The sequence below is a fragment of the Syngnathus floridae genome, chromosome 5, assembly GCF_059516105.1.
Source record: "Syngnathus floridae isolate MCC-2025c chromosome 5, RoL_Sflo_1.0, whole genome shotgun sequence".
NCBI lineage: Eukaryota > Metazoa > Chordata > Actinopteri > Syngnathiformes > Syngnathidae > Syngnathus > Syngnathus floridae.
Window position 1 is genome coordinate 2554225 of NC_142417.1, and position 16304 is coordinate 2570528.

A 16304-nucleotide genomic window follows, 5' to 3' on the forward strand; every position below is an offset into this window, starting at 1 on the left:
ATGACACAAGAAAATGGGTCGGTAACGAGAACCAGACCAGGTCCACGTCATGGAGCTGTTTCGTTAGAATAGAATAGCATTGTGCAAACTGGACAAACTTTAAGATTCTCCAGAAATCATGTTCACTCTGTATCCCATCACAAAGCTTCTTTTTATCTGTTTATTTGATTCAGTAACAGTAATCCAGTGATTGATGAATACATCACGTGAATATATAACGTAATTTTCAGACTATAAGCCACAACCGTACCAGCTAAAATTCGTGATTCAGGGTTCAAAATTTGGAAAAAAGTAGCGGTTTATAGTCCAAAATTTACGGTATATATATTCTGACATATACGGTATTTCACAATACTAGAATTATAAAGGCCGACGGCGACGAATGGCCGGACATGCGAGAATCCCGAGTCTTCTTCAAATCATTCCTGTCAGCGGGACAAGTCGCAGCCGTGACCTTAGGACCTGAAGTTGGTAGCCGAGGTGAGGGTTAGGAGGGGAGGAGAATAACCCCATTAACCTCATCTTAACACACCTCAGCTTCGTGAGGTCAGTAGACGAGTGGATAACAATGACAAATATAAGCAGGTCAACGCTAAGGGGCGGGGCTGTCCAAACCTTTTTTCCGCAGAGAATCAATGCAGGCAAACGACATGCGAATGTATAGAAGTATTTGACACAGGCTGGTAAAAAAATGGGCTGAAAAAGGCCCCCGGGGTCACAGTTTGGACACCCCTGGTTGAAGGCATCAATAAATGATGGGGGTGAACCTCAGCTGGAAATGACAAATAAGGTCCAACAAAGCAGGAGTGGTTGCCTGGAGATGACACGATGTTTTCTGGGTGTAGCCAGCGCAAGATGTTGGTGTCACCCGGAGCCAAGACTTGCTGAGTTCAAGGCCATTGTTGAAAAATGACTTCCATGCTCCTGGTGTCATCTCAAACGCGTTCTCCAAGTTATTAGTGGCAACGCCATCCGTTCCCGGGAACGTTTTGAGGGAACGCTCGCTTCCTCTTGATCACGTGATCAGTGACGCATCTGAGTGCATTGCATGACGGCACCACTGATGTCTACACGCAGGATGAGCATTATTAAAACAATCCAGATGTGATTTTTTCTTTTTTTTTTAGGAGTATAAATTGGAGAACCCCCTTGAGGATTAAAAATGGGGGAGCTGACTAGTCATAAGGAGATTGCAACAGTTTGTCTTGGTTGGTGTCCATGCGGATTTCCAGATGTCATCTCACAGAGGAGGAAGCAACAATTCGAAGAAATTTGAAATCATAATTTGATTTTTTCATTGGGGAGGGAAACATGTACAGGGTGGTTCATACATCTTTGCTATGGAAGATATGAAAATCCAACTTGTATTTATCTGAAAGCTACTTTTTGAACACAAAATTTTGAAGACAAAAGCAAGAAAAGAATGTTTCCTAAAATTTGATCGCTGCTTTGAAAATTCTACCCGGAATCTGTGTTGAACACATGACTCATTTTTATCAAACGCCTTCTGATTTGAACAAAGTTATCTTTCAACAACAACGTCAAACCGCGTTTTACGGAAAAAGTAAAAACATTGATTGTGACGTAACAAGAAAGTGATGCATTTGCCGTCACACTGTCGCTGACGACTTGAAACATGCAACCGAGCAAAATTCATTTGATGACAGCGTGTCAGAAATAGCTTGAAAATTGCAAGTTTTTCATGGACGTCTGACAAACCTGTGATTCATTCCATTTTAGAAGTTCCTGGCTTTTGGTCAACAAGAAACATGGTGTGGTCCAGAGAGAAACCCTGGCTGGTCTGATTATGGCCTGCGGAGAGAGACACATACTTAGATTCAGCATCATTCATCTCAAGCAAACAAGCTTAGCTGCTGCTTGCCCTTTAACACTTGCAAAGTTAAATCCAGATTAGATCGACAGACCGTGATGGAGGCATGAAAATTTGGGCTGGGGTAATCCATATGTAGAATTTGAGTGATTAAGAAAAAAAAATACCGGAACAGATTGATTGACTCTACATTGCATTTAACAACAATCACTTTAAGTAAAAACTGTTCAATTTTTTAAAAAAATCGAATGGTAATAAAAATGACTAGTAATATCTCTATTTTTTTTTTTCAAGTAAAGACAATTTGTAATTTTAGTATTGGCACATGAAGTCTATGCACAATTTGTCTTTGCGGGTTGCATAAAATGATGCGGCGGGCCGTATCTGGCCCTCGGACCTCGAGTTTGACATCTAGCGGCACCTCCCCGCGAGTGATTTAAGAATAAGAATAAACCCCGAGGCTATGTTTATTCTTTTTTTCCAATTCGGCTCTGTCATTAGTAAAAAAAAAAAATTTAAAAATTATACGGCGCATCTTGAAAACATCTGTTTAATGACGCGAAATAGTAGGAAAAGTTTATTGATACACGAGTGGTGAGTAATTTTCGAAGACATGCTTTGAGTGAACACTCCATGTCTGCACTTGGCAGGAGTTTCGAGGTGTGGCGGGCGTATTATCTTGCATCATGAGGGAGTTTGTAAGTGACTCCGACCTCGCAGACTCCGTTGGTTGCTTGACGCAGGAAGTAAGAGCTGCCTGCGTGGACGCAATCACGGTCGACCTCGTAGTTCTCCCCAGAATTTAGCCATCAGGGGGTTTACACCCTTTGCTTATTTGTGCTTTGAAGTTTATATATTTTTTTGCTTATGTAGGTAAGTTATTTTCAACTGGGGAATTTTATTGGCTGGTAAAATGCAATAACTGGAAAAAGAGGGGGGGGGGGGGACACTATGGCTCGCAACACGACACAGCAGTTGAGAAAAGTTTGGAAGTGTGCCGAGCAGAATACGTCAGCAGCTCTGTTTGGACGCTTGCCAAGCTACTTGTCTATTTGGCTGCTTGTCTCGTTCAATAAACATCCCAAAAATGCATCAGTGAGTGCGGCCCTCATTTTTTCATCTGAAGCCTGATCGGAAGTCAAAGTGCGGCTGGCAGAATAAAGCTAATCGAATTGACTACACTGTACACCATAGGTGTCAAAGTCACAGACAAAGTGACAAATTGTCCGTCAACTTCATGTGTCAATACTAAAATTGCAAATTGATATTGCTCAATTTGTATTACCATGTATCTTTTTAAAATATCGGAGCAGTTTTTACTCATCGCTGATGTCAACACTTATTTGTCAGTTTGCTGTGTAGCCTATATTGTATATCACGTATGGCGTTGACAGTCATAATGAGCGACAAAAATGTCGCTGCAAACACGTGGTGGACTGCATAGCAATTTATTTCGGATCAAACACAAACCGGCGATGAGGATGGTTGGTTCCAGCGATGGTTGGCTGTCCTGAAATGTCTCCTCTTGACTGTCTGGGCTGTCGTCCTCACTTGATGTTGCTCTTTGAAAATAAAAGTAGTGTCTGTATTATGTAGGGTCATTATCAGTCATTATTTCATTTTACAAAAAAAAGGTGGGGAAGCAGAGTCAAGTCTTCCGTTGCATCCAAGTGGTTCTCGTTGTCTCTGAGGTTTCCATTATAGTCTCCATACATTAGCGTCAAAAAGAATAAATCATCCTCTTAAGTGGAAAGTAGAATTATGCATATGAGAATTTATGACACCGTTACATCTTTTGAAAGTACTGTACTTAAATCCAACTGCCAAAAAAACTCTTTTATCTACTTTACAGGAATACAATTTACAACGCCTTGGTTATTATGTTGACCAAAATAAAGTAAAGTTGTTTGTTTTAAGACTGGAAACAGATTCCACATGTGATTACAACTTAAGGTTGGGTTGTAAAAATGTTAATGGTCAAATGCTTTTCTAGAAAATCAATAATAATACTTAAAAGAAATAGAAAATACTAATAAAAAAAAAGTGTGGGTACTGTTAAATAAATTGTCATAACAGTCCTGGTACTTTTCTGACACATCAGGTATGTTAATAATCAGTTGAAGTCACAATTTTTTGCAGCTGACCTTTGCTTTCTTTGAACGGGGGCAGTCGGTCGGAGCTGACTAATCTCATCCTGCAGGCTCCTGATCTTAGCCTTCTTCTCATTGAGCACCAGAACAAAACGGCCGTACAGGTCCCTTGTCATCGTTTCCTTATCCTGAACACGATGTTCGAGCCTAGTGACAAACAGATCGAGGCACAAGTGAATACAGGACGTCACATTTTTGGACAAGTGTTTTGGAGTCAGAAGAATTATGAAACCTAGGCGAGAAAAACAACTGGAGAAAAAAAACCTTGAAAGCAATGCAGCAGTTCTCAGAAATCACAAGCATAGTTTGGAGCCCTGGGTGTAACCTTCACTACTCAGAGGGGCGACCGGTGATGATGTCATAACGGTTGACTGCTTGTGTATAAAAACATCTGGCAGTGAGGACCAAAAACCAACAAGAGTTGTAACGGTTAACAAATATTACAGTATTACTAGTCTGGCAGTGTTGACATTTTTTGGTCGTCATTTATTTCACGTTTTAAGATGAAGAAAAAAAAAACATTCTCAAACTTACTCTTGAAGGATCTGCGCATGATGCTCTTTCAATTTACAGTTCTCCTCCAATAGTTGCGAGTTTTCCTTCACCAGGTTCGTGTTGCGTTTGAGCGACTGTCGAATCAACTCCCGGATCAGCGCAAACGGATCTGGAACGGGTTGAAGCGTTAAAGAGCCCAAACGCACCTAAAAATGGGACGAGACAAAAAAAATTTGTCTTGGAACAAAGTATGTCACGGGAGAAGAAATTGGCAAGCTATAGATGCACTGTTACGCAAATTCCAACAGTTTTTTATGAGTGCATGTCTGCAACTAGTTACGTCGCGATTTGATATTTGAGTTCCATCGTCGGAGATGGAACCGCCGACCAAAAATGCAGTGGCAATATCGAGCGAGATCAAGCTGTATCAATCTCTACAATAACATTTCACGAAAAAGCAAAGTGTGGAGAGTCTCTGTTACCAAATGCAAAGGGGATTGCCAACAGACTGTTGTAAAAATAGAGAAAATGATCATAACCCGTCGTGGTGAAAACATAAACGATAACTCATTGCCACCGCTTTCCAAAATTTGCATTTGAGTTTCAGCAAACATTTGCACTGGTGTGCCATCCCAACATGATCTGCAGTGCAAAGGTGCAACGAACCATGACATCAGGTTTTCTCTGAGGTGCTAGACTTTATGTGATGATGAGGTGTTTTCGTCCGTCTGGGACAAACACAGGGGGAGGATTCATAGCCAAGCAGCTCAACTAGGAGTCAACACACAGTTTCCTCCCCATTGGCTCCTAGTTCAAAATTTCACCAAAGACGTAAACAGACTGCATGCTGTGAGGAAACTGTCACTTCAGCACTGTAATTTTTAATTAATATATTATTGATATTTTTTCAGGCTAATGCCAGTAGGATACGAAATTCTTGAGTAGTCACCGATACCAAGCATCGATACAACTAATGTATTTGATGCATAATATTTCCCCCCCAAAAATATGACAGATCATTTCCGCTCCTGATCTTAAAATGATCGGTAATCGTCCTTCCCTAATTTTAATCCTATGAAATGACCTTCACCTTCTCAACAATATTACCACTACTACGGAGGCGCTCTTCAGCAAGGCACGGAAACCCTCGACACGGTGACGTCTCCATTTGCTCGCCCCCTCCCACTGACATTTCTCCCTGCATGCCTGTATGTGTGTGGTCTACCTTTCTCTGCTGCATGCAAAAAAGAAATAATTGCTGTTAGAGGGAACTTAAGTTACACTGTGTTAAGTGAAAAATACAAAAATGAAATTGAGCACTATAAAACAATTGACCGCATTGAACAAAGTGGAGTCTATTGAATGCAACAAGAGCAATTTTATAAATTAATTGAATTCAAAAGTGGAAATACCACATGGGAAGACCACCCGAGATCTGAGAAGGATGCTCAGAGAGACTCATAAGAATGTCACATTGATCCAGTGCAGAGGGAAATCCAAACGTGTGACACTGACTTGTGACTAAGACTTTGTGCAAGATGTTCCACTACCAAACGATGAGTCTTTGCTTGGTAGAAGCCCAGTAAGAGGAATGGCTGACACCAAGGCTTATATTCATGTCTCAGTTTGCATACACTGAATGCTTTACACTACTCCAAGCCAACTATGTATCTAAAATAATCGCATCTATAATTTACAAGAAGCTTTCATCTCCACTATAATCTTCCATCAATCTGCTCCTGAACCTGCTGCTGTCTGTCATCTGACCGTAAAGTAAATCATTTGGAAATAAATCAGCTACAGTATGTGAATGGAGATCATGTAAAGTACAATTTGGCTGTCATCTTTAAGCGTTGACAAAAAAAAATGTAACCATGATTACAACGCAGAGTTTCTGTTCAGACTCGAATACAGTACATGAATTTGGACTTTTTAATGTGTCCATAAGAGGTTTTTCTATGGAGTTAACTCTTAAGGAATTCTGGGGGGGGGGGGGGGATTACTGATAAGTCAATATCTCATCACCAAAGTAAAAGCAAGCCCGGTGCTTGAAGGTGATGGAATTTGTTTATTATTGATTGTTGATCTTGGTGGAAAGAAGAAAGAGATCCTAGAATGCTCAATTTATTTTCTTGGGCATCTGCTTCTCCCCTGAGACAAAGAGATAACGTTAAAGGTCAGTTGAAGGTGTGGGAGGTTTAAAGATCCATGACCTTCTGACACTTTTTGATGTAATAAAACAATGCAAAAATCTCTTTTTAATGCTAAATCGTGTTCTCAGTGCCTAATATTATGGCCAGCGCTAAATGTTATATTGAGTAGGATTTTTGAAAGTAAATCTGGGTTCATGACTTCAAATGGTCAAATGTGTGGTCCGATGTTTGTTTTTGTGTGTCTTCACACAGCTAAAGTAGAGCACGAGGTCAAACAAAAGCAGAATGGGCGGACATAGGTGTAAAAGATACTTGGCCTGTCATAACAGCCAATACTCGGATTTAACGCCGCATACCACAGGGGTCAAAATAGTGACATGGAGGTAATACAAATACGTATATGGGAATTTGATACTACATGTCAAAAATTAGAAACACTATTCAGTATGATGCGTGGGATAATTTAGTTTGGTATATTTTGGTCAAAACCGGTCAAATTTGACCCAACCGCTCCAAGGGTTAAGCATCTCCAAGTAAGCAAGGAATGGAGAGTGATAACACCGAGTGGCATGATGACAGAATGAAGTCGTAGAAAGTGAGCAAGTGTGCTCAAGACAGGAAGCGTGGGCATGGAGAGGACATTAGAGCCGTCAGGAGGCGTGGAGCAAGATAAAGTCGCAGGAAGCAAGGGTGGGAGTCGCCAGGTCGGGCCTGATAACAAAGTTGTTCCCACAGTTATTCAGAGTGTCCAATAAAACACGGAAAAAACACGTTTGTATTTGTTTTTGATTCACCGAAACGAACCCTTTGTGAGCTAGAGCTACCTCGTGGCTAGTGTCTCTCGTCATAGCGTGGAAAGTAATGGCCCAAAGACATTTTTCGCTTCATAGGAAGTTTGAAGAAAAGCATGAGCGTTACTAAGAAATGAGAAGATTCGATCAAACTGCGTAGCTTAAAAACACTTATACAAATTTGCGTGCAAAAGGAACTTTCCTGGAACATTCTCAGATTTGTACTTAAACATGAGTAGAGGAGGAGATCATGTCTGACTCCGCAACCAAAAACACCTGCTTAGTCGCATTTCACCTAAATTACATTCATCATTACCACTTCTGTGCTCATATTCATAAAATATTCAGGTGAGTTCAAGTTCAACACCTGTTTTGTCCCAACCCACCTTCTATTTCTAACCCGTCAAATACTTGACTATGCCTATACCCTCAAATTATCTGGCTGGGAGAACTATTTAACCTCTCACATGTTGGGAAAAGGCAAAAAGAGCAAAAAAAAAAAAAAAAAAGAAGTAGGTGTTAAAGAAAAGTGTCAAGGGTGCCACACACATTGCGCACCCATGTATCAAGAAACATTTAAAAAATCCAGCTCGTTTTATTTATTTTAATTGTCTTTCTTATAAATTGAATGCCATGTAATAATTTACTTAAAGTTCAACTCTCCTTTATTTATACAGCACTGCACAATAATATATGTATATAAAAACTCCATCAGCCTGGGTACCAATGTTCCCCCGGAGAAACTGTTCACACTTTCATACATGGAGCACACACTCTCACAAAGAAAGCTAGAGGGAGTTAAAAAGAATCAACTAGATTAGGACGTCCTGTCCATAAATCAGGCTTTTATGGTCTTTTACGGTGTTCTTGAGCTTTCGCCTTCTGGTCGCCTCTGCCGAGACAGACATCTCAAGACCCGGGGGTGACCTGCACCCTGGAGGCAAGAGCGCCCGCCCGACAAGAAGAAGACTGAAAGTACAGTGCTGAGTCGAGTCGACTCGTGTCCATGAAGAATGGAAGAAGGACTCTCATTGGCTGCCGCTGAAGCTCGTGTAGGTTTAAGTGAAGGACAGCTTTGGAAACTGCACCTTGCTATTTAAGTTGAATCAGTCAAGGCTTTGGGGGCCGAAAGATTTCCGAGGTGTGCCGGCCGGGTGTGCCAATTGGAGCGCAACCTCCTGGCATGATTTCTATCATGTGCCGCCACCTGGAGGGAAAGGGGCTTGTCTATTTCTGCAATAATTGAGACTATAAACCTTATCTTCTTAACACACCTCCCTCTGTAAAAAGACTTCCTTTCTGTTAGGGGCTATGCATTTCTCCCCGGGGAACAATGCTGGTTTGAGCTGGGGGTGGGCACAGGATGTTAAGGAATTTAAGGGCAAAGTAATGAGCCATCAATGAGATCTTTCTAAACATAGGCTTTGGGGTTTTTTTGGGGGGGGGGGGGGGTCCATCATCTTTTAAATTAAGTGCGATGCACGTTAAATAATTTGTAGGAGAACCACTGTGATTTACAGATCATGTCAAAAGACAGATGTACTCCATCATAAAATTTGATACCAGGGATGAGTTCTTTCAATTCTGCAGGGGCCCATAGTTATTCATCAACGCTACCACATAGGATCACACATTTCCTAAGAATGCTTGCATGAAAAATACGAGAGCAAAAACTCATTTTGTACAAAAAAGCAACTCTCTCAATTTTTTAATATTATTGAGGGGCATACCTTTCTAAATCTGCAAGTAAATATGTTAACTTATGCTGTCATGTTGGGCAGTATTTTTTTTTTTGTGGTGAATTATTTAATATTGTGTAGATTCAAAATGTTGGCTTACCCGGACACCGTCACACATTTTGTGATAAGAGAGTTGACGGCGATCCGGAGTGAGCTGGAAAGAATAGACGTCTACGTCATCGTCTCCGCCGCCCATCAGTGCTTGATGAAGATCCTCGACGTATCTCTCCATCGGGACCTCCATGTGGCTGACATCCTCCCGAACCTCATCTTCTGAAACTTGACAGAAAGAATTTTCGGCATTTTTGAGGGGAATGTCATCAGCTGTTGCGCAGCTGCCCATACGACCGCCGAGGGTCCCAATTAACACATCAGATGCACGGTGAGCGAGGAGTCGGCGCGGCAGCCCAACATGTCAGCCCTGCCGACGGACAGCAATAGAAAAGCAAGGAGCACTTATGTTTCCAGGTGTCCTTCCACAGAAAGTACATTTCTGTATATTGCAGCCTCAAGACCGGCGTGCACGCACAAAGACGGGCCTTGTGGGGGGGGGGGGGGGGGCTTCATCGACTTCATACACCTGTAAGCTGCAGCACAAAGGTGAAAGGAGGAAAACAATATTATTGGGCAGGCCTTTGCCAGGTGCAGGTGAACAGTTGGGCCAGTCTGTCGACTGATAGAACAGGTGATGGAGTAATCACTCGAAACAAGTACTCCTCAGAATGGAGTCCCAGGACCCCTGTAGATTGGAACCGTTATAGACTGGACTTTCCGAGCACCCTCAGAAATGTCCAATCAAAATTTGTACATATAAGGCACAAATATTTATCACAGCTTCAAGATTTCGATTATTGGCATTTTCATTCGTTAAACACGTGCAAGGGCGGCGCTAAGATTTTTCTCCTTGGGGGGCAGGGGGGTTCTTATGGTGACCACAGATATCTCAGCAAAAATTAGAAAAAAAATACAAACCCCAAATATTCTTCTGAAAATGCTGATGTACATTCATGACATGTTCCCTGGTGCGGATGGGAGGGAATGTGGAAAACAATCGGCAGGAAATATCCTAAAGTCAATTATCTGGCCTAGCATATTTCAAACATAAAATCTCTTTTATTAGACAGAGATACAATTTTTGTCCCATGACATAAAAATATTGAAGTGAGACATACACTGTAGATCTGTTCTATTATTTTTATTAATTGAATAATTAGCAATTGGTGAGAATAAATGCAAGACTTTGGATATTTGTTAGCTTGTGTGTAAAATCAGTAGACGTGAGCTGAAACCTGCAATTGTCAAAGTGTCCCTTTACCTTCTCCGTTCCACGCAGAGATGAGATCGGAGAGAGCGAGCGTGAAGCCAGCACCAAGGTTGCCGGCAAAGTCAACTCGCAGGAAATAAGGGATCCCTGGGTCTGTTGCCACGGTGATCTGTCTGACTGTTCCGTTCATGCTGCAACCTGAAAACAAGTCAAACCCACAAGACTTGTGTGATACAATTCATGTGACCAGTAGCAGCCCCATTTCAGTCTGATTTTTCAACTTCTGTTACGTTAATATTTTGGTTACCCCAAATTGCCTCACTTTGCCGTTTTGCTCAGTTGAAAAATCCAACGTTTGAAACACCGTATTCTAAAAAAAAAAAATAAACAATTAAATATGACATCAGATGTCAATATGAATACAATGCCAGATGTCAGTAATAATTAAATCATTGCAATGAAATCCACAAAATCAGTTTGAACTGTCCTTTTAGTTTATTGGCAACATCTTTGATTTCCTGTGAAATATTTTGAGAACTTTTACTTGATTGCGGAAGTCCAGGCCAGAATAGGCGATTAGCGGTTCCAGTGGAAGTGGGAGTAAAATCAACATCCTCCTTGCTTAAATACAAGGCAAAGAAATTGGAACTGAAGGGAAAAAGAGCGCCTTAATTGGCAGTTAGGCGAGTTGCTAGTTGTCTCTGAGTCCTTTAAGACAATTTGCAATAACGTGACATGACAGCACTCGTTTTTTTTCTTACTATATAAGCTGCCGAGCAGACTGCGCCGTACGCCAAAATCTTAACGCGGCAGATTAAAGTTGACCCTTTGTGCTTCGAGAAGGGGTGTGGCAAGAGGAGGGGACCGAAGGAGATGATGGAGATGAGCGGTTCAACTTTAACCTCATAAATGGAGCCCAGCTAGTCATTAGTTACTGTAACATCTGGTCTGCTGGGATGATGAGGCTGTGGTAATGACAGAAGGACATTCCAATTATATATTAAAAAAGAAAAAAAAAAAGAGCTCTTTGTTAGGAATTGCAAACTGCACAAAAACCCTCAGAGGATCCTGAAGTCATTCTCTTCACGTGCTTCACACAGAATCGCTGGAGTGTTCAAATGATCATTCGCTCCACTACAGTTTGGGCTCATGACCTTTGACCCTTTCATCCTGCCACCATTGTCTTTTGTTGATTAGTTGTCTTATCAATAATATAAACGGAGCAAAACACAATGTTAGGTTTCGCAAGTGCAAAGCGAGCAAGGGATTGCCAAAATTGATAATGACAGATTCGGAGAAGCAAGATATTCCCCATCCACAGCCTTATATAAGACAATTGATTTCTTTTGTCGTGGGAATTGTGTTGTCAGTTCACTTTGGATTAGCCTTTTAAATTTTACTCTGCAATTAAAATGTGTCCAGTGAGGTTTTGAAAGTGTCTCCCCACTGCACCTCAGCAGAACACCCAAGAACCAAAATGCGCTTGAGGTGTGCAGGAAAGTTCTCTTCCCTCCTCTCCTGCACACCTCAAACGCTTTTTGCGTGTTCTTGTAACCACTTTGCAAAAAAAATTTAGCAGCACTAGGGAAGTCATATTATGCGCCTGTGTCTTACTTTGGCTGTACGGTACATGACATCAAATGAAGTGCGTCGCTGCACAGAGATTGAATAATATCACGAAATAATGTCCCGATGTTTGCTTTATGCTAGCTGTAAAAACATACTTACGGTTATTAGCACACTGCAATGTCCGATCGAAGGCTTTATGAAAATGAAATTTACTGCACGCTTGTTTCCCTGTTCATTCAAGCTGTAACTATCAACTATTGTTTTGGTTAGGCTGCCAGCCAATCAGCAACCTAGATTTTGCACGCATAGCGTCATTACGTCACTGTACGCAAGCGCTTCAAGACCGGAAGTTATATGAGGCGTTGACGTACCGTCAAAATGGTAAGCATATTTTTGTGCAGAACGCATACATTCGTTAATTAATACTTTTTTTTATTTTAAGCGTCCAGCCGGAACCAGGTCCTTGATTTAGTCCTATTAAGACACGAAATAATGCATTATATGCGTAAATGGACGGATTTGAACTGGAGCAGCTGGCTAACGTAGCTATGATGCTAAATGGTTAGCCAGTAAATAAAAGTAAATGGCCAATTTGCAGTTCTGTTTTAACCGTGACCGATCCATCAATAATTGCCACCTTGTAACTCGTCGTCTCTTATTATCATGGATTATATATTTCTAACTTGATTTTTCTCGTCTGGGTTGCATGTGTTCTGTGCCACGTAGATGCAATGGTCCCATTGAGGACTCTTCCATCACATCACTTGCACCATGGTGCCTCATTTGAATAAATCAAATGATCAATTGCATGTGCTGACACAAAAACAAGTTCCTAGAATAACATAACTTGAACCTGACACTTTTAGTACAGTAACATTTCTGGTTTTGAAGGAACTATTGATGTGCAAGCAGCAGGTTAAGTTCAAATTTCTCACCCACTCCTTCTAGATGGAAATTGAATGCATTGCTAACCGAGGAAAATAAATCTTGTGTTGCTGCAGCTCACCTTTTGTGGCATGCGTTCCAACACATTTGGAACTGAATGATGTTCTTCATTTTGCAGTCAGCCATTTTCAACTTCCAGTCACTGCTCACGGTGATTCTTCTCCTGATATGTACGTGTGCCTACGTCAGAGCGATGGCTCCCAGCCTGCTGGACAAGAATAAAACCGGGTATGTGTGCTTCATTTGCAGCTTTAACAATCTGTGGACTACAGCTTGATGTTTACGTCCAGTAGCAGTGCATGAATCAGCTTCCAAGTTTGGTGACATTATCTTTGTGTTCACTGGACTTTAAGGAAACCATTTGTTGTAAGACAAATATTTGATATGTCATCCCACTCGTAGTTTATCTGAATTAAATTCAGATTATCTCCCGCATGCATTCCATGCCAAGGCCTCTTTTCCGGTATCTTTGTACTGGTTGCAGAGTGAAAATGTGACTTTATCTTTCAGGCTTCTGGGGATCTTCTGGAAATGTGCGAGAATAGGTGAGACAATATTTGTCAGGTTTAAGTGGAGTGATCGTGATATGATTCCTGTGCTTCAGGTGAACGGAAGAGTCCTTGGGTGGCCTGCTGCTGTCTCATCATGGCATTTAGTATACTGTTCCTACAGTAGGCATCTGAAATCGGACGAAGGAAATGGCAACAACAAGAACATTGTGGACAATGACAGCGATCGTGGCAAGAACTCCAGTAGCTGTTGGAAACTGCCCTCGCTTTTTGCAGCCAGAAACCAGAGTATGTGCGGACATGCAGCTCTGGCCCTGTTCCATTCTTGTGGGTGGGACACCGTCCGGTTGAAAATCCATGTTTGTAAATCAATGTCTGTCATTCAAATGTCTCAAACAGTTGCCAAAAAAAAAAAAGTAGGGATTGGGTTTTCCTCATTTACATGTTTCATATCGTCCGACAGCCTTTGTCGATGGGTTGGGCTTGAAGGTGTGTCTTTGATTAACATCACCCCGCCCCACCCGTTGACGATTGAAGAAATCACCGTATCTAATCCACAGAAGACTCGAGTGGACTATGGAGAACGATTCAAGTGTAAATCTCTTTTGCGGGGCTTTTGTGATAACCTCTCATGTGAGTTTCCTGTCGACGCTCAAACGGGTCTCCGACTGTTAGCGGATAGCGACCACATCTTATGCTCATACTCTTCAAACAAATGAGATCCAGCACAAGAGAAGCAGGAGAACAGCGGCATCGTGAAATGGTAATTCCATGGAAAGTTGCTGTTTCTTTTTAATTTTCCAATGGCAATGTACTTAAGCAGACAGAATAAAGTCGGGCCCACACATTAGTTGTACCTTCTCTTTTTTTAAGCGTCCAGAGCAGCAGCAAGCACATTATATATATTTTCTTTAAGGCAGGCAAATGACCATATGAACCAGCAAACAAAAGTTCAAGAAGATTTGAAATGTAGTAATGTCCTAATCTATATAGTATTGCCTTTACTTCCTTATTCGGTCTTAAAATTGCAGCATTCTTGCTTCCGTCAACTGCAAGTGAACTTTAAACAGATAACCAAAGATAAATCATTTCCGCTTGCCCGTGTCACGCTGAGGTCTAAATAAAGAGGACAACTTGTTGACTCACTCACCTTCCGTAGTCTGCTACCTGCTGAGTGTCCGTATCCCGTCACCCCCTTCCGTGTTCCGTGCCTTGTTAGGGAGCCGTGTTGGCCCGCGTTCATTTCAGGCCCTGCCAGGTCGAGTTCAAGTGATGCCTGCCGGCAAAGTCTCGATTTATCAGGCCGCCACACGGGCGCAGGAGAAGCGGGAAGCTCTCAGACGTCTGTTTCTATCTTGGGTCAGCGGAGATACTCATGTCAAGGAAGCACCTTAATGTCTCTGTTGATGAAAGGGAAAAGATAAGGAAGTTTTCATCGGCCAATGCTGGTGACACTAACGAGACCAGCGTAAAAAACTAACTAAATGGTGAATCCCATTTGGTTTCCAACATCTAGAGGTCTCTAGACGCTTCTAATTCCTCCCACATGAAAAAGTTTTGGGTGATGCTCAAAACATGTCTCTGGTCAAAGAAGGAGACACCCTGACTGACCACAATAGTGACCACAAAACTTAAAATGGCAAACCTGGATTTTTGTTTTTTAGGACTCTGTATTTTGAGTGAATATTTCTTCCAAAAAGAACCAAGTGTGCTTGCCTCAAAGAGTTTTTTTTTTTTTTTTTTTTGCCATTCCCTGTTGAAGTTTATTGTTAAATAAACCAAAGCAAAGAGAATTCCATGTGGGTCTAACCACACCGCATAACCTAACGAGTCACTCATCAAGAGAAAACATATTTTGCACAATACTCAGTTGTGCAATTTGTGCCCCTTTGATGCGTAATTGTGCGGCTTTTCCGTGAGAAGTCAAATGACGTCAACAACAGCATCATTAATATGCAGCAGAGACAATAAGCGGGGATTTCCAGAACTTTACAAGTAAAGTAATGAAATGATTTAATGATGACGTTCTGGTTATAATTTTCTGCCAACATGTGTTAGAACTAATAACTGACCAGCCGATGAGCCTTTTACCGTTGTTGCTGATGCTTCAATTAAACACAAGGGGGCGGCAATGATCCGTTTTTCAATGCGCCCGAACTACTTATTAGATGTTAAAAAAGGGGTCATTTATTGTATTAATTAAAATTTGCACTATATATATATATATATGTTTTCTGCCTATTTATTTTTAACTTAGTATTAGAAAATTAAACAATACATGTAATAATTTAATAATTTAAAAAAACAATAAAATTCTATTCAAATCAAAATGTTTTAAATAAATTATGAAAATATAAAATACTATATTTTCCGCACCATAAGGCGCACTTAAGAGCCGTTGATTTTCTCAAAAAACGAAGGTGCGCCTTTTAGTATGGTGCACCTTTTGTGTGGACCAAATTTAAGATTCTGTAAAGTTTTGTGTGGTTTCCGTAATGTGCAGGCGTAATATAAAGAGAAAAAAAACAATCAGACGTCTAAACGTAACACATAGAGGAGTACGTACCTTCGCCGCCTTAGGTAAATAAATACTATCGTTTGTGTAAATCTGTAAAGTTGGTAAAAAAATTATTGCACTTCAAATAATTATTTTCAGAATATTCTCTACAATACAAAGACATAAAAATATAGACTAATGCAATTTTTAAAACTGTGAATTTACTATTTTATGATTTCATAATTATTGTTCTGTCATTTTGAGGATGAGCTTGAGGGGACAACACCAAAGGTTTTGGCTGAAGGTGGCCGCCCTGTTGGCCACCCTCTGTGTTTTACCTCAAGGTGGGCCGGAATCTCAC

At 41.1% G+C, this 16304-nt stretch overlaps 2 protein-coding genes across 6 annotated transcripts; one reads left to right on the top strand and one right to left on the bottom strand.

Moving 5' to 3' along the window:
* Positions 1-146: 146 nt before the first annotated feature.
* On the bottom strand, positions 147-12285 carry LOC148397397 (DNA repair protein XRCC4-like). Of its 5 annotated transcripts, none has more exons than XM_088376928.1 (9): positions 12152-12285; positions 10741-10793; positions 10475-10621; positions 9260-9438; positions 4516-4682; positions 3976-4128; positions 3302-3393; positions 1720-1812; positions 147-1067 (listed from the first exon to the last, which is right to left on the bottom strand). In XM_088376928.1, the coding sequence occupies exons 3-8, from the start codon at positions 10611-10613 to the stop codon at positions 1727-1729; spliced, it is 816 nt and encodes a 271-aa protein (XP_088233054.1). In that variant the 5' UTR covers positions 10614-10621; positions 10741-10793; positions 12152-12285; the 3' UTR covers positions 147-1067; positions 1720-1726. The 5 variants fall into 5 exon arrangements, with proteins under 5 accessions (XP_088233054.1, XP_088233053.1, XP_088233055.1 ...); XM_088376927.1 differs by having other exon boundaries at positions 147-1338; positions 12152-12284; XM_088376929.1 differs by having other exon boundaries at positions 147-1812; positions 10731-10793.
* Positions 12258-14296, top strand: tmem167a (transmembrane protein 167A). Its single transcript, XM_088376931.1, has 4 exons — positions 12258-12373; positions 13056-13165; positions 13448-13482; positions 13542-14296. Exons 1-4 carry the CDS (start codon positions 12371-12373, stop codon positions 13610-13612), a joined length of 219 nt encoding a protein of 72 aa, XP_088233057.1. The 5' UTR covers positions 12258-12370; the 3' UTR covers positions 13613-14296.
* The last annotated feature ends 2008 nt before the right edge of the window (positions 14297-16304 follow it).

What these genes read in the sequence shown, in the direction of transcription:
- tmem167a (XM_088376931.1), top strand. An exon ending in CTGGACAAGAATAAAACCGG is followed by an intron (nt 13,166 to 13,447) that starts GTATGTGTGCTT and finishes TTTATCTTTCAG; the next exon opens with GCTTCTGGGGATCTTCTGGA. An exon ending in CTGGAAATGTGCGAGAATAG is followed by an intron (nt 13,483 to 13,541) that starts GTGAGACAATAT and finishes CCTGTGCTTCAG; the next exon opens with GTGAACGGAAGAGTCCTTGG.
- LOC148397397 (XM_088376930.1), bottom strand. Translation starts at nt 10,613, where the DNA reads ATGAACGGAACAGTCAGACAGATCACCGTGGCAACAGACCCAGGGATC. An exon ending in AAATGTGTGACGGTGTCCGG is followed by an intron (nt 4,683 to 9,259) that starts GTAAGCCAACAT and finishes TCCCATTTTTAG; the next exon opens with GTGCGTTTGGGCTCTTTAAC. An exon ending in CATGCGCAGATCCTTCAAGA is followed by an intron (nt 4,129 to 4,515) that starts GTAAGTTTGAGA and finishes GTTTGTCACTAG; the next exon opens with GCTCGAACATCGTGTTCAGG.